Genomic DNA, 23,636 nt, shown 5'->3' with positions numbered 1-23,636 from the left:
TTAGATGGCATTCTTTGTTATGCACTTTCTGGGATTCGGCTGATTTTCACGGTACTGTTATGAATATCTCGGGAATTTTCACCATTTTGTTTAATCAGCCATAGGGGTGTATGTATGATGACGGCCATACCTCCATAACTCCATAATTTTCAACCTTATTGCTAAGAATATAGCAGTCGCAGGGGCGGTACTCGCCCCCCTTAGGTAAGTAGGTAAGGTCACGGCTTGTAAGTTAGGTTAGGTGGTGTTCTATGCATGTGTTCCTGTCCGTCGTTACTCAGAAGGCTCCAATTATCGTTAACTAAACATTTTTCAGTGTTTTGATTAAACTAAAGTAATTTCTCATCAACCATCTCACTTGGCTCTGATGCTAAACGGCATTGACTATCCGAGAGTACTATTTTTTAGATTGATCCTAAACTCGATAAAATACGTCTTTCCTAGCCCTAATTCTTCCCCGTAGAATCTGCGCAATAGCTGCGTATTAATGACAATGTGAACAGCCAATCTGGAAACATGAGGCAGTCAGTGACAGATGGTACATTTTGTTTAATAGGGCATATTGTTTATGAATTTACTAATCATGCAGTTGAATATTAAATTCATTGCCTACTCCCAGTTATAATTAAATGCTATGATCAAAATGACGGTATGTTAGGGTAAAGTAGTTTCAAATGTATCTCTTGAAATAGGAACTTGATATATATTCTATTGCTATCAAAGGGATGAATTAACGTGAGTAAGACACTGAAATTTATCAGGGGATCAAGGGTCAAATCCTATGCTAAGTGAAAAGGAATTTAATATTTGTGCTTATTGATGTGGCCTACAAATTCACTGATTCAATCACTTTTGTTCCTCTGATGAATTTTTATAATTTAAACAACTGCAGGATATTGTTGTAGCTGCTAACCCTTTAGAGGGACACTCGGTAGAGCGCATCCACGGCGGCAGCTTATTTCTCAACCTTTTGCTCGACCGTGACCTTGACCTTCCAAATTTTAATAATTTCTAGCTTTTTATATAGCAGTAATCCCCGTAAGTTTCATTTCTCCACGATTAAAATTGCAGCCAGGAAGCTGTTCACAAACAAACTCACACACACAAAAACAAGTCAGTAAAACATAACTCCTTCCGATTTTGTTGGGAGAGGTAAAAATTTTAGAACTCTGCTACTAGGTGATAATGGTAGTTGAGGAAGGAACAGCCAATTGTTGCAATACTTGCATTCTGGTATACATTGTTTTGATAGATTGATTAGGTATTTTTTGGCATTAAAACTACCGGAGTCACAGATGTTGTACATTACTTTGAATTCTTTAGAAATGGAAATAGGCAAAAGTTAAGAACTGCATTACTGTATATGGTTAAGTGCATTATATTAGCTTAATGGCTACTCTACTATTGCCATATATTTTCCAGAAATTGGGTATGATACTATACCAAATAGCAGCATGTGATTGTGATAGTGAATAAAAAAAAGTTACTGGCAAAATACTAGCATTAGCATCCCTTAGCTACCTCTTAGGATGAATGCTTTGTGACTTACTACTTGGACAAAAGTGTACGGTCAGCCCTCGCTTTTGGTAGGGGTTAGGTAATAAAGACAGGTACGAAAAGTGAAAATCCGCAAAAACATGCTGCTCTAGGGTGGGTTAAGTTCTAACCTACAAACTCACCGACTATTGCTTACGTGCAGTTAACTAACACCAGGTACTATAATCCCTAATATTGTTTTTACTTGGTTTCTATCACAGTAGAAGTGTTTTATTATGGTATGAATACATTTCAGTAAGTGTACAGTGCATGTACACTTGTGTAACAAGTACTGCTCAAGTACTATACACTTTAAGACTACAATACAGTACACATACAATAATACTTTGGAAGACAATCATGGTGCTAGGTTTCGTACCAGTAAAGTTTCTTTCCCAGAGAATATGTTTCAGTATGCAGTGAACAGGTTTACATGCCTGCCATCAGTGCTTGGTCTCATGCAAAGCTGAACATGCGCACTGCTTGGTACGATGATAGGCGCTGCCCTCCTTTGCTTCCCTTCCCTTATTGGAGACTCCAGAGATGGCAACCCAGCAAAAGGAGCATGGTGGAGCTTGTGATCAATGACGTTTGATGACCGATCGCATGAAATGTTCACCATCAGCAAAGTCACATTGCGCTGAATCTTCATGATACCATCGTTCCCTATTGCCACCAGTCCCAACGTACTTCATCAGTCTCTGTGTGACCAATCATTACGGGATTGGTCTTCTTTGTGTTTGTCTGACATCACGCAAAGAGACATCTCGTGATTGTGTCTCTAGTGCCGGTTCTTCGGTGACTTTTGATTCGCTGTTTAAAACATTTGGCATCTGCTTCATTCCAGTTTTCCCAGTCCATGATACCAGTGAATGAGGAACCCATGATCGTTCTAATCACTTGGACGGGTTACGAGATCTTCCCTTCATGAGCACCGAGGTTTTCCTTCTAACCTTCCATTCGTGCTTCGTCTTCTCAGAAACATTCCGGTAGTGTTCTCTCCCCACAAGTCCTGATTCCTCGCACTTACTCTTTAAGAGTAAGGTAACACTAACACGACGAGTGTGGAGGTTGGCGGATAGAGGTTCTGCATAAGTGTAGAGTTGTTTCTTTTGTTGTCGTAGGCCAATTGTTTCAAGTGAAAGAGAACATTTGTGAAATACTGTATGTTAATAAAAACTATACCAATATTTGTGCTGCTAATAGAGTATTAATGTTTATGTAGATATGCGAAGGATCTAGTATAGTATACTGTATTAGGGAACATGTGAGTTAAGTATGTTGAGACTGTTAAGGGTTACAGGATGACTTGCCTCCTTTCCCAGGGACTGCTGTTTGTGCATGGTTGCTTACTGTCCCACAGCAGATCTCAAAACAGTAACGAGTTGATAAGGGGAGATTATCTAAAGCTGAAATAGGTACCATAACATTGTATGAAGCAATATGACAAATTCGAAGATAATTTGTATTTTTCCTAACCATACAAACCTTAGCTATTTACAAAGGGTATTACTTTTAGCGCAGCTGAAATGACGAGCCAATAGTTTTTAACGAGGGTTAATTACCCCCGCGCTAGTTAGCGGGGGGTGGGGAAGGGTAGCTTGCTACCCCTCCCCCCTCCACACACCGGTGACTTGCTTCACTTCACTTAGAGGTAGGACTTGACTTGGGGGTCAGGGATGGCGGGCACATATGTGTAAATAGCTAAGGTTTGTATGGTTAGGAAAAATACAAATTATCTTCGAATTTGTCATTTGTTCCGTAACCGAAATACAAACCACGCTATTTACAAAGGGTGACTTACCCCTTAGGAAGGGTGGAAAGTCCCCAGCCTTACTGACTTCGGCTTGCCCGGGGGCTCGATCCCTCAGTGAGCAGCACTAGAGAGAGGGAGCCCCTGTACCTCACAGGTTCCTAGCATCGCTAGGAACGAGTGGCCTACATAAGCAGTGTGAGGAGGAGAGTGTGACTCGTCCTATGAAGTTGACCTTGAGACCTTCAGATAGGAATTCTAGGATAGGACGTTCCCCATACCACCTCGTCAGGGTATGGGAGATGCAACAGTATTAAGCTTAATACTAGGAGCACAAAGAAGCATGGGTTACCTGCAGAGGTCGAGGTCAGCTATGCGAGGACCAGGATGCTGCTTCCCCAAGAGAGGGGAGAATGAAGAAAGAAGTAAGGGTCAGACATACTCTTTCATTCACGCAGACTAAGACCGGGTAACAACGCCCCCAACCTACTGCTACTTGTCCAAAAAGGAGCCTGAGGTTAGACCAGCTGTTGTGCAGCCACCACAGGGCCGATAGAGAACGTATCAAGGCTCCTGTGGGTCACGTCTTGCAGGTAGTGGGCTGTGAAGGTCGTTTGACGCTTCCAGACCCCAGCTTGAAGTACCTGCGTCACAGAGAAGTTTCTCTTGAAGGCCAGGGATGTAGCAATACCCCTGACATCGTGGGCCCGAGGGCGACGTGACGGAGGAGGGTCAGGATTCAGGGCATGGTGGATAACCCTTCGAATCCAAGCTGAGATGGTGTTCCTGGTGACCCTCCTCTTTGTCCTGCCTGTGCTCACAAACAAAGCTCGCACATGAGGATGGACTGCAGCCGTTCTCTTCAAGTAGTACCTCAGACACCTCACTGGGCATAGTAGCAGCTGGTCTGGGTCGTTTGTTACAGAACGAAGACTCGCGATCCTGAAAGAGTCGAACCGAGGATCCGGCACTCCAGGATTCTGAGTCTTGGCCACAAACTCAGGGACGAACCTGAACGTTACCTTCCCCCATCCCCTTGAATGGGCGATGTCGTACGAGAGACCATGAAGTTCACTAACTCGCTTGGCCGAGGCCAAGGCGAGTAGGAAAGCCGTCTTCCAAGACAGGTGGCGATCGGAGGCCTGGCGTAATGGCTCGAAGGGAGGTCTCTCGAGAGACCTGAGGACTCGAACCGCGTTCCAAGGAGGGGGTCTCACTTCCGACTGGGGGCAGGTAAGCTCATAGCTACGTATGAGTAAAGAGAGTTCTAGCGACGAAGAAATATCCACGCCCTTCAATCTGAAGGCCAAGCTTAAGGCTGAGCGATAGCCTTTCACCGCCGAGACAGAAAGGCGCATTTCTTCTCGCAGATACACAAGGAAGTCTGCTATTGCTGGAATAGTGGCATCGAGTGGAGAGATACCCCTTCCACGACACCAACCACAAAAGACTCTCCACTTCGCTTGGTAGACTCCCTCAGAGGACCTTCGCAGGTGCCGAGACATTCTCTCCGCAACCTGTTGCGAAAAGCCTCTCTCCGCGAGGAGACCCTGGATAGTCTCCAGGCGTGAAGCCGAAGCGAGGCTACGGCCCTGTGAGGGACACCGGAGTGGGGTTGTCTGAGAAGCTCGTGTCGTGGAGGAAGCTCCCTTGGGAGTTCCGTCAGGAGTTGCAGAAGGTCCGGAAACCATTCCGCGTGATGCCATAGCGGAGCTACTAGAGTCATGGAACAGTTGACCGATAGTCTGGTCCTGTTGAGCACCCTTCTCATCAGACAGAATGGTGGGAAGGCGTACACGTCGATGTTGTCCCACCGTTGCTGGAAAGCATCTTGCCAGAGTGCCTTGGGGTCCGGGACTGGTGAGCAGTACAGGGGCAGCTTGAAGTTCAAGGCTGTCGCGAACAAGTCCACCGTCGGGGAACCCCACAAAGTCAGGACTTTGTTGGCTATCTGAGGATCCAAAGACCACTCGGTACTCACTATCTGCGAAGCCCTGCTCAGACTGTCGGCGAGCACATTCCTCTTGCCAGGAATGAAGCGAGCTGATAGTGTTATCGAGTGGGTTTCGGTCCACCTCAGAGTCTCTACTGCAAGATGGGATAGCTGTTGCGAAAAAGTGCCTCCCTGCTTGTTGATATAAGCCACTACCGTGGTGTTGTCGCTCATCACCACCACAGAGTGACCTGCCAGGGACCGTTGGAACTGCTGAAGAGCCAGAAAGACGGCCTTCAATTCTAGCAGGTTGATGTGTAGGCACTTTTCTGATTCTGACCAAAGGCCTGAGGCCCTCTGGTTCAGAACGTGCGCCCCCCACCCTTCTTTTGACGCGTCCGAAAACAGAGTCAATTCCGGGGGGAGGACGAGAAGACTCACTCCCTTCTGCAGGTTCTCGTCGGCCAGCCACCACCGCAAGTCCGTCTGTTCCAGAGACCCCATTGGGATCAGAATGTCCGGGGAATCGGATCCTTGATTCCACCGGGACTTGAGCCGCCATTGAAGGGATCTCATCCTGAGGCGGCCGTTTGGAACCAGACGGGCCAGGGAGGATAGGTGGCCTAAGAGACGCAACCACGATTGGGCGGGGAGTTCTTTTCGCCTGAGGAAAGGCTCCGCCACCCTCCTCAGCCTTGCTATCCGGTCGTCTGATGGAAAGGCTTTGTGGAGATTGGTGTCTATTAGCATGCCTAGATAAACCAGTCGTTGGGACAGCTGCAGAGAGGACTTCTCGAGGTTTACCACGATCCCCAGATCCTGGCAAAGATCCAGAAGCCTGTCTCGGTGCCGAAGAAGGGTCGACTCCGAGTCTGCTAGGATCAGCCAATCGTCTAGGTAACGAAGGAGACGAATGCCGTTCCTGTGCGCCCAAGATGAAATCAGGGTGAACACTCTGGTGAACACCTGAGGAGCTGTGGAGAGACCGAAACACAGCACCTTGAACTGGTAGATCTTGTTGTCTAGGCAGAATCTCAGGTACTTCCTGGAAGACGGATGGATTGGGATCTGGAAGTACGCGTCCTTTAGATCCAGTGTACACATGAAGTCTTGTGGTCTCACCGCAAGTCTGACCGTGTCTGCTGTCTCCATGCTGAACCGGGTTTGTTTGACAAACCTGTTCAGAGCTGAGAGATCGATGACGGGTCTCCAGCCTCCAGTAGCCTTCTTTACAAGAAAGAGTCGACTGAAGAAGCCTGGGGAGCCGTCCACGACCTCCTGGAGAGCACCCTTCTCGAACATGGTCTCAACTTCGGCCTGAAGGGCCAGCCCCTTTGCCGATCCCATGGCATAGGAGCTCAACGACACTGGATTCGCTGTCAGGGGAGGTTGAGATGACGTGAACGGGACGCGATAACCTTGGCCGATCACTGAGACCGTCCAAGCATCGGCCCCGTGATGTTGCCACCTGCGGACGCAACGCTGAAGGCATCCCCCCACAGGTGGACACGCAGGGGGACTGCCACCCCTAGGGCTTGCGGCCGCAGCCGCCACCCCTAGGAGTCTTGCCTCCCCTGGAGGACTTACCGCCCCTCTTGACCTTGGCTGGAAAGGGCTGGGGCTTAGACACCACTTTCTTAGCTGCCGGTGCCTGTTTGGGAGCCTTATGAGGCTGTTGCTGCTGTTGTGGCGGGGCTGGAGGCTTATAGGGCCGAGTTGTAAGGGCCCTGTGGAGGAGGGAGTCCGTGCTGGATTTCCTCCACCTCTCAGCCGTTCGCTCCAAGTCTTGAGGCTCAAACAGGCTCTCCCCCAGAAGGGAAGCATGTCGGAGCCTACACACATCTACGGCGGGGACCTTCGGATGGAATCTCTCGGACACAGCATCGCGACGCTTCAACACCGAGTTGGCCCACAGGGTGGTAACCTGGTGCGCCAAAAACTCGATGGAGCGGGTGCCCGAGAGCAAGAAGGTCTCTAGGGCCTTCCTATTGGTCTCCTTGGACAAGTCCTCCGATCGCAATAGGATGCCCAGAGATCCTAGCCAGAAGTCCAGCCACGAAGTGGCCTGCATGGCACACTTAGCGACCTTCTCGTGGTTAAGGATCTCTGCCGCCGAGAACGACACCTGCCGGGCAGAGAGTTTCTCCAGGGGAACTCCCTTCGCCAGCTCCTCCACAGAGTGATGGAGAGGAAGAGCGAGGTTGTGCTCACCCAGGATCTCGAAATACCTCCTCTGCTGAAGGCGAGGAGGAGGGATAAGCTTGTTCCCGGCAGTGGAACGACTGGAGGAGGCAAGAAGTGCGAGCTGAGCGTTGGCCCTAGCTCTGGCACTCTTCAGCCCCCGAGACCAGGGCAGAGCTGCACTGGTCTTAGGGGCCTTCCGAACGTCAAACACTTCATCCAGAATCGTGTCTTTGCCTTCACGGGGGGCGATGACTGGATCCGTAAGTCTGTTAAGTGTCCTTATCAGGCTTAGGACCTGCCAGAAGGCATGTTCGGACTCTTGCTGTTCTCCTCCCTGCGGGCTAGCAGCTAAGTCTCCTGCCCCAGGAATCTCTTCCTGGGGTGATACGTGGACATTCCCCTGGGTAGTCGTGGGTTCCTGACGAATCCTTGCAGAGGATTTAGGGATGGTCTTGGAATCCTTGGGTTCCCTCCTGGGAGGGATACAGGATCCCAACAACAAGGTTCGAGGGGCCCCTTTCTCACGAGACGATTCTCCTGCCTGAAGCGAAGTCTCCCCCCCTGGTGCCGAGGGGAAGACTACCGCCCCACTGGACTCACCTGAGGACGGAAAGGCCTCGTCCACGGGAGAAGGAGAGAGTACTCGTGCAGGAGAAGGGACCTTCGAGACCGACCTCTTGGGAACCAACTTCGCCCTAGGGGAAGTCACCACGAAGTCCACTCCTCTCTTTCTCTTCAGCGTAGGAGAGACAGCCGCTGGTTTGTCACCCTGGCCGGCGAGTGCTGGTTTCATAACCCTCACTAACGCCCATGCCAGCGGACCAAACCAAGTCTGCTGCTCCAAGGACACAGAGTCCGAAATCCTCGCTAAAGAGAAAGGGATCGGGCGATCCTTTGGAGTGGACACAACGGTACCTGCCTGAAAAGAAGGTGGGGAAGAATGCTGTACTGACCTGTCTTCGTCCTGCACTACCAACCTGTGCTTGGATGGAGGTGATCCCGAGTGCCGTCTAGGAGCACGCGTCCCTGCTGCTACCACCGGCTGTGGAATTCGCCGCGAACGATGGTCGCGCGAGGGCGAATGGTCGCGCGAAGGCGAATGGTTGCGCGGGCGCACAGGCGAGCGGTCGCGCGGGCGCACAGGCGAGCGGTCGCGCGGGCGCGCAGGCGAGCGGTCGCGCGGGCGCGCAGGCGAGTGGGCGCGAGGGTGGGCAGGTAAATGAACACGTGTCCGAGGCGACGAACGCAAGTGTTGGCGCAACGGCGAGGGATCGTGCTGCCGCGTAGGTGAGGAAGATCGCTGGCGATATAGATCCACAGGCGATCGATGACGAGCTGGTGAGTGCAGTCGCTCAAGTTGGCGATGGCGCGATGTGGTATGTCGACGCACTGGTGTGCGATGGTGAGCAGCATGCGCAGGTGAATGACCGCGTAATGGTAAGCGATGGCGAGCAGCATGCGCAGGTGAATGATCGCGTGATAGGGTGCGATGGTGATCAGCATCCGCAGGAGGGCGATCGTTCAGGGTCGTGCGATGAGGAGCAGCATGCGTAAGCGGGCGATCGTTCAGGGTTGTGCGATGGCGAGCAGCATGCGCAGGTGAATGATCGCGTGATGGGGTGCGATGGTAATCAGCATCCGCAGGAGGGCGATCGTTCAGGGTTGTGCGATGAGGAGCAGCATGCGTAAGCGGGCGATCGTGCAGGGTCGTGCGATGGCGAGCAGCATGCGCAGGAGGGCGATCGTGCAATGGCGAGCGATGGCGAGCGGCATGTGCAGGCGGGCGATCGCGCGATGGCGAGCTAGAAGCTGGCGAACCATGTTCCTTCAAGAGCGTTGGCGAACGTCGGCGCGTTAGTTGTCGCTGTTGAATAGGCGATACTAAGATCGCCTGAGCGCGCTGGCAAGCAGGTGAACGCTGGCGAGGAGGTAATCGCTGGCGCGTAGGTGATCGCTGGCGAGCTGGTGATCGCTGGCGAGCAGAAGGTCGACGCGTGTCCTGTGAGAGGACAGGTGGTGCGGCGCGTTCACGAGCAGGAACGGGAAGATCGCTGGCGCGTTGGCGAACATGTGTTTCTGACACACGCGCAGCACGATGTTGCGTAGCCACAGGACCAGGCAGATGGTGAGCAGGGAGTTCAGCAGGAACTAAAGGGTGGTCAGAGACTGCAGGGCGATGGTCCTCAAATGAGCGCTGACGCTCGGAAGAGAGCTGACGAGCAGGAGAGCGCTGGCGAGGGGGGCGAACATCAGGAGAGAGCCGACGAGCAGGAGAGTCTTGGCGAGCAGGAGAGCGCTGGCGAGCAGGAGATCGCTGGTGAACAGGTGACCGCTGGCGAACAGGAGAGCGCTTGTGCGCTAGCACTGCTCGCGTAAGGGAAGAATCCCTTTGCCCCGAAGGGACCGTTGCCCGTCGGGTGACGAGTTCTCCAGAAGGCGAAGATCCGGCAGGAGATGGTGAGCGGTCTGCAGAGAGGTTCAAGGAGGGCGGAGCAGTAGGTTGAGGCTGACGAGGAGAGTCCCCCCCGGAGGATGAAGACCCAAAAAGGCGTCTCTTAGTCCCCCTGTAAGGAGAAGGGAGGCCCTTGTGGCGTAGAGGGCGGTGAGCCTTACGGCGGAGGCGGCCTCGGAGGAGATCGTCGGGACCATCGGTCCTCCGAAGGGGAGTCTCCGTCAAAACACTTCCCTCAGAAGGAAGCTGAGCAGCAGTCGAGACCGAAGGACTCACTTCCCCCTTCGAAGGATGTACGGAAGGAGGAGGAGAGCCTTGAGCACCATCACCAGCAACAGCACCTGCGGCGGAAGGCCCAGCCACGTCGGAGGCCTCTGTCACCACGACGTTGACAATAGACAGAGGGTCTACCTCTGCTACCACCGGCGACTGCTTAACAGCGGCCCCCAACGAGACAAGGTCAATAAGAGCGACCCTGGAGGGCAAGCCCTTAAGCCCCAGGGACGACCAAATCTGTAAAAGATCATCACTGGATAAGGCATTATTAATAACCTCCCCCGGAGGAGGAGGGGGAACCGCCTCGCTATGGGAGGCGACGCCCTCTCCCCCCACCGAAGGTAGGGAAACAGATCAAGGGCCTGCGCTCCCACTCGGACGACTCTCCTTAGGAGGCGGCCGAGGGGGAGCTTCAGAGGAGGTTTGGGCGGCGGAAGAAGAGTCCCGAGGACCTTCCTCCTTCAAGGCTAACCCCGGAGGAGAACGGTCTCTCTTGGACTTCTTCTTACGCCGACGGCCAAACCTCTCCCACTGGGAGGCAGACCACTCCCTGCACTCACGGCACATGTTATCCTGGTCACACCGTCGGCCCCGACATTGAGGGCAGAGGGTGTGTGGATCCGTATTAACGTCCGTCATGAAAGTCCCACAAGGACGGCCGGCAACTCCAAGGCATGTACGCATAGTAAAGAAAATAACTGAAGGTCAACTTCCAACCAACACACACGCTGAAAAGAAAAAGCAGAAAATTAAAGGCTCTCACGAAGGCGATGAGCAGACACGTCTGATCACCGCCGAGCCAAAAGTGAAGTGAAGCAAGTCACCGGTGTGTGGAGGGGGGAGGGGTAGCAAGCTACCCTTTCCCAAGCCCCGCTAACTAGCGCGGGGGTAATTAACCCTCGTTAAAAACTATTGGCTCGTCATTTCAGCTGCGCTAAAAGTAATACCCTTTGTAAATAGCGTGGTTTGTATTTCGGTTACGGAACAACTAAGAATTTTTACTTGATCACTTGACAGTTGGATACTGTAATATATACAGTATATATTGCTTTAAATCTCTGTTCTGTGGATGAGCTAACCATGAAGAAAAGGTGGCTAGTTCTTATAAACAGCGAGAGTCTTCTTTATTCTCTGAATTTGCTTTTTTTGTTTATATACATTATATAACCCATGCAAATGTGAAGGGCCAACCTTAATGTACGTATACTGATTACAGTATATTTAGAACCCTGTCGTCTACTCACTAAATTATCACATTCATCTTTTACAGAGATACGCGAGCATTAACTGTAACACAGTATCTATTACACTGATTTATACAGAAGGTCCTCAACCTACAAACTTAATTGGTTCCAAGAGGCTGTTTGTAAGTCGGGTTTTTGTTAAATTTTGGCCTAGGGTAAGCCTAACCTAACTCCCATGCCTACAATTTCCAGCTGCTAAGTCAACAAATAGTTGGGTTTCATATGAAAATGATATCAGGTTATTACAAATGTAGTTTTGCTTACTGTATCACAGTGAACCCTCGTTTATCGCGGTAGATAGGTTCCAAACCCGGCCGCGATAGCTGAAAATCCGCGAAGTAGGGACACCATATTTACGTATTTATTTAACATGTATATTCAGACTTTTAAAACCTTCCCTTTACGTAGTACTGTTAACAAATACAAGGTACTTACACCATTCAAATATGACAAAGTCAGACTGCATCTGATTTGCGTTTCATGTTCGATTTAATTTTACTACGTATACTGAATTATCGTATGATCACATTCTCTTTTCGTGTTTCATTTCTTTCTGTACTGAATTATATGTCATATGTAATGCAATGAACCATCAGTAAGAGCTGATATTACTAATTAATGGAATTAACAAAATATTTGGGGTCTTCATATATCGCGGCTATTTTCGAAATTTCAGGAAAATCCGCGATATATTTTTTATAATATATACATGCGTAATGAAAAAAGTCCGCGAAGTCGTGTATCCGCGATGGTCGAACCGCGAAGTAGCGAGGGCTCGCTGTACATATATTGTTTTATTACAGTTTTCTTTACCTTATCTTTGTTATTTTCAGTTGGATTTGTGTTTATATCTCTGAATGTTTCTAAGTTGAACGTTTGTAAGTTGGGGAAATTCTGTATTCTTTAATACTGGCCTCATTGCAAGCTGTTTTTGACAGATAACGTGAATACATTGAATGAATTATTAAAATAACTTTATTTTTTCTTTCAGGTGCTATTTTTGGATGATAGTACTGGACCTCATTAAAGAAGAAAATTGAAACTCATTTGAGAACATGTGTTGCCCTAATTTCTTACGAGTACAATGCTTCATGTGTTGCATTCCCTTGCAGAAGGGTTGCATCGTTGTTGGATTCTTCTGCATGGTAAGTATATTTGAAGTTTAATTACTCCTAATGAAGAATGATTTTTTCCCTTTGTATGGGATGTATGATTAAGTTTTCATCATCATCATCATCTCCTCCTACGCCTATTGACGCAAAGGGCCTCGGTTAGATTTCGTCAGTCGTCTCTATCTTGAGCTTTTAAATCAATACTTCTCCATTCGTCCCTTTCTACTTCACGCTTCATAGTCCTCAGCCATGTAGGTCTAGATCTTCCAACTCTTCTATTGGCTTGTGGAGCCCAGTTAAAAGTTTGGTGCACTAATCTCTTTTAGGGAGTATGAAGAGCATGACTAAACCATCTCCATCTGCCCCTCACCATGATCTCATCCACATATGATTAAGTTTTAATTACAGTATTTAGTAATAGAATTGGCTTTTCATGGACATTTAATGTGATAATGGAAATTTTAAACCATTGATTTACCAAGCTTGATATTTACAGGTAAAATTGGAAACCATTCGTAAAGTTACAGTACATCTGTAGATTTATTGAGTAATATTTCAAGTTGCCTTGTCACATTGTACAAATTAATTACTGGTTATAACAAGGCATATACAGTACTGTATTTAATTTTCCTCCCGAGGTGGGAGAGGAGAAAAATTTTTTTAGAGGTTGGGAAGATGGTGGCTTTGATTAATAAACATAAAAGCAGCCAGGTAAGATTCCTTTTAATATTGAGACAAGACAAAATTGCAACTTTGAGGAAGGGGTATAGAGATGGAAAGATATACAGTATTGGTAAAATTGGGATGTGCAAAAAAAAAAAGTAGAATATTAAAGTAGTGGCATAGCCTCTGTACCATGGCCTTCCACTGTCTTGGGTTAGAGTTCTCATGCTTGAAGGTACAGGACAGTCAGGCACACTATTCTACGTTTCCTTATTTTCTTTATTCACTGAGCTATTATCCTTGTTGGAGCCCTTGGGCTTATGGTATCATGCTTTTCCAACTACAGTTCCAGCTTATCTTGTAATAATAATAATACTGACAGAGGACAGGTAAGGAAAATGATAAAAGGTGTGAACTTCGTTAGTTCATACTTGGCCTAAAAGCTATTTTGTTAGTATATTGATATTAGTATTGTTACATAGTTTCTTTCTATCTGATTTATTTTATTTTGCTATTTATCTCAATTTATTTATTTTGTAATTTATTTTTTACTTTTCAATTTCTTTTTCTATACTGGGTTTTTTCCAATATGGGTCTTAAGACTTCTAGCATTCTGCTTTTTCAACTACGGTAGTGTTGCAGCTGGCCATATGATATAATAGTAATACAGCATAATAGTTTTCAAATATGTACTGTATTGATGACACTATGTTGTACCAGTAAGCAACTATAAAGCTTAATCAAAACGGCTTGTAACCTAACATTCTCTGTATTCTATTTCAGATTTCATCTATGCTTGCTATTGGGAGGACAATTCAACACCTTGTAGATTTTGAGTTATCTATCTTACAGTGTCGAAGAAAATACAGTTACGTCCCCAAGGATTTTATAAGTAATAAGAATGCAGATTCAGATGAAGATGATGATGATGATTATTATGTTGCCTTGAAAGACCCAGATAGCACAGCACAAGCGCTTAAGGAAGATAACTGTCCATCCAACATTTATGTGACCGTTGGTTTGTATCTCAGTGTCAACAGTAGCCCCCCATAGTTTCTCTTATTGTAGCCATTTGGGAGATAATTTAGTGTTGTAGATATTTGACTACAGTATTGTAAACCTTAGTATTATATACTGTATTAGTAATTTCATCATAAGAAGAATAATTCCGTTTATTTATTTCTTTAGCGCTACATGGTACAAGATTTTCAAGAGTCAGGTCCAAGTTTTAACATAGGATAGTGTATTAGATTAATTTATATCACTTATCATTGGAAAGAAAACAAATCACAATAAATCTTGAACTCACAGTTGTGGACACCAACAAGCCACGCTAAAGTTAAGAGGTGGGCAGTAGGACAGTTTGCGAGTTTTTATCTTAACTTTGTTGGATGAAGATGTTTCTATTTTTTCCTACATGAATATAAACCCTCATCTTTGCTTTCAGTGAACCTGGATATTGCCATTAAGATTTTAACGAGGTAGATACTGCTGGGTGGCGGGAAAGCCCCGCACACCTCTAAGACCATTGATCTCTCAGTAGACATTCATCTGGCAGTCTCAACTGGCCGATTTAATCTTTTGTTTTTTCTTTTAGATAATTATGTTAGCAGATCGATGTTGAAGGGATAATTAGAAGGAGGACAGATTTTTTAGTGGCTTCTCTATAACTGTGTTAGTGTGACAGTTTCCTGGGGTTTAGTAATGTCTTGATCATTACTTTATAACACAGGTGGAGAATTCGGAGTATATTTCCAGCAATTTTAATGAACTTTGTTCCAAATGCCAGAAGGTGGGGTTCTCTTATTCACTTTAGAAACAAAAGATAACCAAGGCTAATGCCGAGCTGCTTTAATTGCTCCTCAAAATTTTGGTCTGCAATTCTTGTAAGTTATGATATTCTGCTTAATGCAATATTGGCAGCACCTTATTAATGCAGTTCTTGTTGATCGATGCAACACCTGAATTCCTGGTGATCACCATGGAACTGGTTGCCAGTGGAACAGACCTGTCGTTTTTGGAATGGAATTCACTCCAGCTGTGTGAAGAGTTCCATCGAGTAAGTTCATGGTATTACTGTATCAATATTTTGGACCTCATCTGCATTACCATCTACTTCAAAGAGTTCTTTAAAACATATGCCAGTTGGCTCTTTCTAAGCACCATCAAGGTGATCTGTTTTCAGGTTGACCATTGTTGGTTGTAATTACTATTTGTGTATGATCACTTGTATACCAGTTTTTCAACATTAAACTTACCCGATAATCATGTAGCTGTCAACTCCGTTGCCCGACAGAAATCTAAGGAGGGATACGCCAGCTATCACAATACTAGAAGGGGGTGTACTAACCAGCGCCACCTGTGGCCAGGTACTCAAGTACTTCTTGTTGACACCTCCTCAATTATTCCTCTGTCGTGCCTCCGGCTAGACGTTCTGGGATACGCTTATGGTCTTCGAGTTTATTCTCGCTTATTTGGTGATGTATTCTCTTTGATTTACGGCTGTCGCATTACTAGAAACCTTCTGATATTAGCTAGATAGCTTTTATTTAATTCAGTTTAACGGTTAACGAATTTTTGCTTGTTTTTTGGATCTCCCTTTGACTTCTCTTGAAAACAAAATGTCTGACATTTCGCAAGCCCCCTCCCATAGACGATGTAGGTCTTGCAATAGACGTATTCCGAAGGTCTCGGTAGATCCTCACACCGCTTGTTCTGACTGTAGGGACAGACCCTGTCAGTTAGAAAATCGATGTGAGGAATGCGCCGGACTTTCGGAATTGGATTTTGTCCGACTTTTAAAGTATTCTTCTAAGTTAGAGAGAATTAGAGCTAGGAGGAGTTCTTCTCACTCTTCTTTATTTTCCTCATCTCATGATCCCGTTCCTGATCCTACCCCTGTAGTGGCTACCCCCGATCCTACTGTGTGCCCTCCGCCTGATATGTCAGTGGTTTTACGCGCTATTCAGGCTTTAGGCGATAAGGTAGAGTCAGTGGTAAGTGACCATAAGTCTCTGATGGCCGAAGTGAAAGAGTTGAAGGCCAAGAGTGCAGTGGGTGAAGTTAGTGCCAGTGCTGTGACGAGTGCTAGTGTCGGTGCGGTGCCTTGTGCTAGTGTTAGTGCCAGTGTGGTGCGTGGGGATTTTTCTGTGCGAGCCAGTCGTTCTCCCAGTCCGGGACCTCTTGCAAGCTCCCAAGCCCAGGGGAGAAGCAATGTCGAAGGGCATAAGGGTTCGGCAGGCCTTGTTAGGCGCACAGAATTATCCTCAGTGGTTGCGGGCGTGTCTTCCACAGACCGTCACTCCCACTTGCAGACGATTGAGCCCGTCTTCCGCTCGTCCGCTGATCTTCTCTCGGGGAAGAAACGTTGGTCTCAGGTCTCTAGACCGCTTAAACGCAGAGTCCAGCCCTCGAGTGCTCAGCCAGGTTGCAGTCGTTGGCTCAGCTCTGACTCGCCTCAGTCATCTAGCGACTGTACTCCGCCCAAGAGGAGTAAGGTACAACAGAGCTGCACCGGTGGTGCAACCACTGTTATGGCTTTACCTCAGTCTGCTACTGTCTCTGCTGATCCCAAGTGGTCTATGCTTCAGTCCATGCAAGCTCAGCTTTCGGACCTGATGCGTGAGTGTCGTGCTGAGAGTGTTGCACCTCCTGCACCTGTGGTGCACCAACCTCCTGCACCCGTTCAGCCTGTGCTGCACCCGCCTGCACCGGTGGTGCACCAACCTCCTGCACCCGTTCAGCCTGTGCTGCACCCGCCTGCACCGGTGGTGCACCAACCTCCTGCACCCGTTCAGCCTATGCTGCACCCGCCTGCACCGGTGGTACACCAACCTCCTGCACCCGTTCAGCCTGTGCTGCACCCGCCTGCACTCGCTGCACCCAGTCGCAGCTCCATCTGCCAGGCGTACGATGTTGAACCACTTTCTGTGTTCACTGTTCCCAGTGTTGTTCAGCATCAGCCTTCTTTAAGGCAACCTTCGGTTTGGGATCAGGAGGATTACTCCACTCTTCCTCCTCCTCCCCTGGCTGCTCCACCGGCGGTGCAACTCTCGGTGGAGGTACAACAACCTCTTCCACCTGTGAGTCAGTCTCCTCAACTGCTGCACCGAGCTCTACCCGTGCACCCTGATCCTGCTCCTCAGACATCTCTGCTTGCGGGAACCTTACCTTGTTCTGCACAGCCTCGGTCTCTTCACGCTCCACTCATACCACAGGAACAGGAACAGGAACTTGCTGCACCTCCTCCTTCCACCTCTGTTGTTGTTCCTGCTCGTTCTGACTCTGCGGTTCAGCATTCGTATCCGATCCCGTCGCCTCATTCTGGGGTTGAGGTTTCGGATGATGAGGAGGCACACCTTGATCCCTCTTCGGACGTGGACGAATCCAAGCTCTCTCCACAGTCTCTTGATTTTCGCAAGGTCTTGGCTCTTCTCAGGGAGGTTTATCCAGACCATTTTGTCTCAGCTATTCCCCGCTCTCCACCATCTGAGTTTTCGCTGGGAGTGCAACAAGCTCAGTCTTCCTATACCAAGCTTGTCCTAGCTAGATCCTCCAAGAGGGCTTTTAGGATCTTAGGGGAGTGGCTGCAGTCTAAGCAACTTCTTGGCAAGACTTCCTTCATGTTCCCTCCAACGAAGCTCACTTCGAAAGCGAGCGTTTGGTATGCCACAGGGGAAGCACCAGGCTTGGGAGTACCTGCCTCTGCCCAGGCTGACTTCTCAAGTCTGGTAGACTCGCCTCGAAGATCTGCTATGAGACGCTCAAAAGTGTGTTGGACCTTCTCAGACCTGGATCACTTGCTTAAAGGGGTGTTTAGAGCTTTTGAAATGTTTAATTTTCTCGACTGGTGCCTGGGGGCCCTCAGCAAGAAAACCTCTCATACGGACAAAGATTCTGCCATGCTGTTAATGTCCTGTATGGATAAGGCCATCAGAGATGGATCGGGCGAGCTAGCGTCCTTGTTTGTATCAGGGGTGTTGAAGAAAAGAGAACAGCTGTGTTCTTTCCTTTCCGCCAGCATTACCCCTTGCCAACGGTCACAACTTCTGTTTGCTCCTCTTTCGAAGTTTATTTTTCCCGAAGAGCCCATTAAAGATTTGTCTGCTGCCTTGATACAGAAGGACACGCACGATCTTGTAGCTTCTTCGGCTCGTAAGTCTAAGGCTTCCACCTCAGTCCCTAAGACTTACCGCTCCCCAGTGGCTGATACCCCTGCGACTAGATTCATACCGCCCTTTCGTGGTAGAGCCCCCAGCCGAGGAAGCTCCCGTCCAGACTCTTACAGAGGCAAGTCCAGGAAAGGATCCAAGCCATCCAAAGGAAAACACTGACTCTCCGCTTCTCCAGACGACAGTAGGAGCCAGACTCAAGACCTTCTGGCGAGCTTGGGAGATGAGAGGTGCAGACGCACAGTCTGTCAGTTGGCTGAGGTTCGGTTACAGGATTCCATTCTACCTTCAACCACCTCTGACCACTTCGCCCATCAACCTCTCTCCCAACTACAAAGAGGAGGACAAGAGACTAGCTTTGCACCAGGAGGTGTCGCTTCTTGTGCAGAAGAAGGCTGTGGTTATAGTCCGGGACCATCAATCCCCGGGCTTCTACAACCGTCTCTTTCTTGTGGCCAAGAAGACAGGAGGTTGGAGACCTGTGCTGGACGTCAGCGCTCTCAACGAGTATGTCACCAAGCTGACGTTCACGATGGAGACGACCAAGTCGGTCTTAGCAGCGGTCAGACAGGAGGACTGGATGATCTCATTGGACTTGAAAGATGCTTATTTTCACGTTCCGATTCATCCAGACTCCCAACCTTTCCTAAGATTCGTTTTCGGAAAGGTCGTCTACCAATTCCAAGCCCTGTGTTTTGGCCTAAGCACAGCTCCTATGGTCTTTACCCTTCTGATGAGGAATGTAGCCAAATTCCTTCACTTGTCAAACATCAGAGCCTCCCTCTACCTAGACGACTGGCTGTTGAGAGCCTCCTCGAGTCGTCGTTGTCTGGAGAATCTTCATTGGACTTTAGACCTTATCAGAGACCTGGGTCTATTAGTCAATTTGGAAAAATCTCAACTCATTCCCTCACAATCCATCGTGTATCTGGGAATGGAGATTCAGAGTCAGAGTTTTCGGGCTTTTCCATCGGCCCCCAGGATAAGCCAAGCCCTAGAGTGCATCATGAGCATGCTGAAGAGGAGCAGTTGCTCAGTGAGACAGTGGATGAGTCTCACAGGGACTCTCTCGTCCCTAGCCCTGTTTGTCGAGCTGGGCAGACTCCACCTCCGCCCTCTTCAATTCCACCTAGCAGCTCATTGGGACAAGAGTTCGACTCTAGAAGCAATCTCTATCCCTATCAACCAAGAGATGAAGACCACTCTCCTGTGGTGGAAGCACAACCTCCTTCTCAGAGAGGGTCTATCCTTGGCCATTCAGACCCCCAATCTTCATCTCTTCTCAGATGCATCGGACTCGGGCTGGGGTGCAACCTTGGACGGAAAGGAATGCTCCGGAATGTGGAACGAGGAACAACGATCTCTCCACATCAACTGCAAGGAACTGCTGGCAGTTCATCTAGCCCTGTTGAACTTCAAGTCCCTCCTGCTAGGCAAAGTGGTGGAGGTGAACTCGGACAACACCACAGCCTTGGCTTACATCTCCAAGCAAGGAGGGACCCATTCGAGGAGCCTTTACGAGATCGCAAGGGACCTCCTCATTTGGTCAAGAAGTCTAAACCTCTCTCTAGTCACGAGGTTCATCCAGGGCAATATGAACGTGTCAGCAGATCGTCTGAGCAGAAGGAATCAGGTCATTCCCACGGAATGGACCCTCCACAAGAGTGTGTGCAACAGACTTTGGACCTTGTGGGGTCAACCTACCATAGATCTGTTTGCCACCTCCATGACCAAGAGACTTCCTCTGTTTTGTTCTCCTGTTCCAGACCCTGCAGCAGTTCATGTGGATGCCTTTCTACTGAACTGGTCCCATCTCGACCTGTACGCATTCCCTCCGTTCAAGATAATCAACAAGGTTCTGCAGAAATTCGTCTCGCACGAAGGGACACGGCTGACGCTGGTTGCTCCCCTTTGGCCTGCAAGAGAATGGTTCACAGAGGTACTACAATGGCTAGTAGACTTCCCCAGGACTCTACCTCTAAGAGTGGACCTTCTACGTCAACCTCACGTAGACAGGTTACATCCAAACCTCCACGCTCTTCAACTGACTGCCTTCAGACTGTCGAAAGATTCGCTAGAGCTCGAGGCTTTTCGAAGGAGGCAGCCAGGGCTATTGCCAGAGCAAGAAGGGTTTCCACTCGTAGGGTCTACCAGTCTAAGTGGGAGGTCTTCCGAAGCTGGTGTAGAGCCAATTCGATATCCTCTACCAATACCTCTGTGACCCAAATAGCTGACTTCCTGCTTCATCTTAGGAATGAGAGATCCCTTTCAGCTCCTACGATTAAGGGATATAGGAGTATGTTGGCCTCAGTTCTCCGCCATAGAGGTTTGGACCTGTCTTCCAACAAGGACCTTCAAGACATTCTTAAGTCTTTTGAGACGTCTAAAGATCGTCGTCTTTCCACTCCAGGCTGGAATCTAGACGTAGTCTTAAGGTTCCTTATGACATCTAGGTTCGAACCTCTCCAGTCAGCTTCATTCAAGGACCTTACCCTCAAGACCCTTTTTCTCGTTTGCCTGGCAACAGCTAAGAGAGTCAGTGAGGTTCATGCCTTCAGCAAGAACATTGGTTTCACGACCGAGTCTGCTACATGTTCTTTCCAGCTTGGATTCCTAGCAAAGAACGAACTTCCTTCACGTCCTTGGCCTAGATCGTTCGAGATACCTAGCCTTTCCAACATGGTAGGTAACGAACTTGAGAGAGTTCTTTGCCCTGTCAGAGCTCTCAAATATTATCTCAAGAGGTCTAAACCTCTCCGAGGACAGTCAGAAGCCTTATGGTGTGCCATCAGGAAACCCTCGAGACCCATGTCCAAGAATGGGCTTTCGTATTATATAAGGCTTCTGATCAGAGAAGCACATTCTCACTTAAAGGAGGAAGACCTTGCATTGCTGAAGGTAAGGACCCACGAAGTAAGAGCCGTAGCTACTTCGATGGCCTTTAATAAAAACCGTTCTCTGCAGAGTGTAATGGATGCAACCTATTGGAGGAGCAAGTCAGTGTTTGCATCATTTTATCTGAAAGATGTCCAGTCTCTTTACGAGAACTGCTACACCCTGGGACCATTCGTAGCAGCGAGTGCAGTAGTAGGTGAGGGCTCAGCCACTACATTCCCTTAATCCCATAACCTTTTTAACTTTTCTCTTGAATTCTTTTATTGTTGTTTTTATGGTTGTTACGGTAGGCTAAGAAGCCTTCCGCATCCTTTTGATTTGGCGGGTGGTCAATTCATTCTTGAGAAGCGCCTAGGTTAAAGGTTGTGTAGAGGTCCTTTAGTAGGGGTTGCAACCCTATATACTTTAGCACCTTGGGTTGATTCAGCCTCCAAGAGGAACGCTGCGCTCAGTAAGGAAGACGAACTTAAAAAAGAGGCAGAGTAACGGTTCAATTCGACTTCCTTACCAGGTACTTATTATTTCATTTGTTATTGGAGATAACTGTTATATGAAATTTGGGGATACTTGGCTATCCTTTAATCTTGTACACTGGTTTCCACCCACCCCCCTGGGTGTGAATCAGCTACATGATTATCGGGTAAGTTTAATGTTGAAAAATGTTATTTTTATTAGTAAAATAAATTTTTGAATATACTTACCCGATAATCATGATTTAATTGACCCTCCCTTCCTCCCCATAGAGAACCAGTGGGACCGAGGAATAATTGAGGAGGTGTCAACAAGAAGTACTTGAGTACCTGGCCACAGGTGGCGCTGGTTAGTACACCCCCTTCTAGTATTGTGATAGCTGGCGTATCCCTCCTTAGATTTCTGTCGGGCAACGGAGTTGACAGCTACATGATTATCGGGTAAGTATATTCAAAAATTTATTTTACTAATAAAAATAACATTATTCAATGTTCTCCAGTGAGAGTCGGCTAGACAGAGCGTGCTATTAAAAAAACCTATGCATGACAAAGTATCTTGTCTAGATATGGAAGTGAGTAGGCTGTGCTTAGAACCCAAATATCTTTATTTTTTATTAGTGATGCTAGTAAATTGCCTTTGAGTTTGCTAAGATATCTTCCCATAATGAATGTCTGCTGTTCATATCTCCCAGAAGAAGAAATGGTTGAGGGAGTTGATTTATCTCACTTCAGCTACATCATCATAGGAGATACTGTCATTAGAGGACAAATAAAGAGAACATGTGGTATATTTCCTAATCAGATCTATATGGAAGGGCCGTAACAAATGCCCTAGAAACCACACTTGGAACACGAACGCCCTCTAGGTCATCCTTCTGTTTTGGACTTGCTCGCGTAGTTGTGTTGTTTGTGCTCTCGGTGTTTTTTCCCGTGTTTGGCGTTATTTCATCACGACTGACGCTGCTACTTCACCTTTACCAATGTTAACATTATGTAGTTTTAAATATTTAACTTAGCCGGTGAATATATAATAGCTGCAACTCTGTTGCTCGACAGACACATACATAAAAACTCGCCAGCGATCGCTATACAGGTTGCGGGTGTGCCCACCAGCGCCAACTGTCGGCCAGATACCACTCTCGATGTAAACAAAACCTCAATTTCTTCTCTGTCGATGTGTCGACAAGACGTACTTTACTCGCTGTTGAACCTGGAGTTTTTCCCATCATATTTGGTGAAGTACTTTAATTTGGTTTGAGCTTTCGCAGTACAGGTGTTTTTCTTCAAATAAATCCTTGAACTCTTTTTTGAATCGGATTAATTGTTGATGACTTAGATCGTTTTTTGGAATTTTCCCTTGACTAATTCAAGATGGCTGACCCTTCTCAAGTTCCCAAGTTCAGAAAATGTAATGCTAGGGACTGTCATAGGCGTCTTCCAAAGGCTTCTCTCGACCCTCACACTGTTTGTTCCAATTGTCGGGGTAAAACCTGTCAATTGGAAGATCGGTGTGAGGAATGCGTGGGCCTTTCGGAATTCGATTTTATCGAATTTGATAAATATACACGCAGACTAGAGAGAGATAGGGTAAGGAGAAGTTCTCCTAGGTTGGTAGATTTTTCCTCTCCACATGCCCCTGAACCTATTCCTTCCCCTGTAGTGGTTGTTCCTAACCCCCCTTCTAGCACTCAGGAACCGTCGATGGCAGACATGATGCGTGCTATTCATGCCTTGGGGGAGAGAGTTGAGTCTTTAGCAAGTGACCGAAATCAACTCATGGCGGACGTAAAGGAACTCAAGTGCCAAAGTGCCACGAAGGATAGTGTCAAAGTGCCTAGTGTTACGCAAAGTGTTGTGAACAGTGTTGCGCTCGAGGGTTCGTCTGTTCGTGCCTGTCGTCCTCCTAGTCCGGGACCTCTTGCAAGCTCCCAAGCCCAGGGGAGAAGC

At 47.9% G+C, this 23,636-nt stretch overlaps 1 protein-coding gene across 2 annotated transcripts in view; it reads left to right on the top strand.

Moving 5' to 3' along the window:
- LOC137654215 (uncharacterized) overlaps positions 1-23,636 on the top strand; it is a 36,912-nt gene that overhangs the window by 2,313 nt on the left and 10,963 nt on the right. For both annotated transcript variants that reach the window (XM_068387853.1, XM_068387854.1), the window contains exons 2-3: positions 12,370-12,523; positions 13,937-14,171. In XM_068387853.1, coding sequence (XP_068243954.1) covers positions 12,434-12,523; positions 13,937-14,171 — 325 coding nt within the window. In that variant the 5' untranslated portion in view covers positions 12,370-12,433. The remainder of the gene's footprint in view (positions 1-12,369; positions 12,524-13,936; positions 14,172-23,636) is intronic.

The sequence above is a fragment of the Palaemon carinicauda genome, chromosome 15, assembly GCF_036898095.1.
Source record: "Palaemon carinicauda isolate YSFRI2023 chromosome 15, ASM3689809v2, whole genome shotgun sequence".
In the NCBI taxonomy this organism is placed as follows: Eukaryota; Metazoa; Arthropoda; class Malacostraca; order Decapoda; family Palaemonidae; genus Palaemon; species Palaemon carinicauda.
The sequence above is the reverse complement of the archived record's forward strand: the minus strand, read 5'-3'. Positions and strand labels throughout refer to the sequence as shown.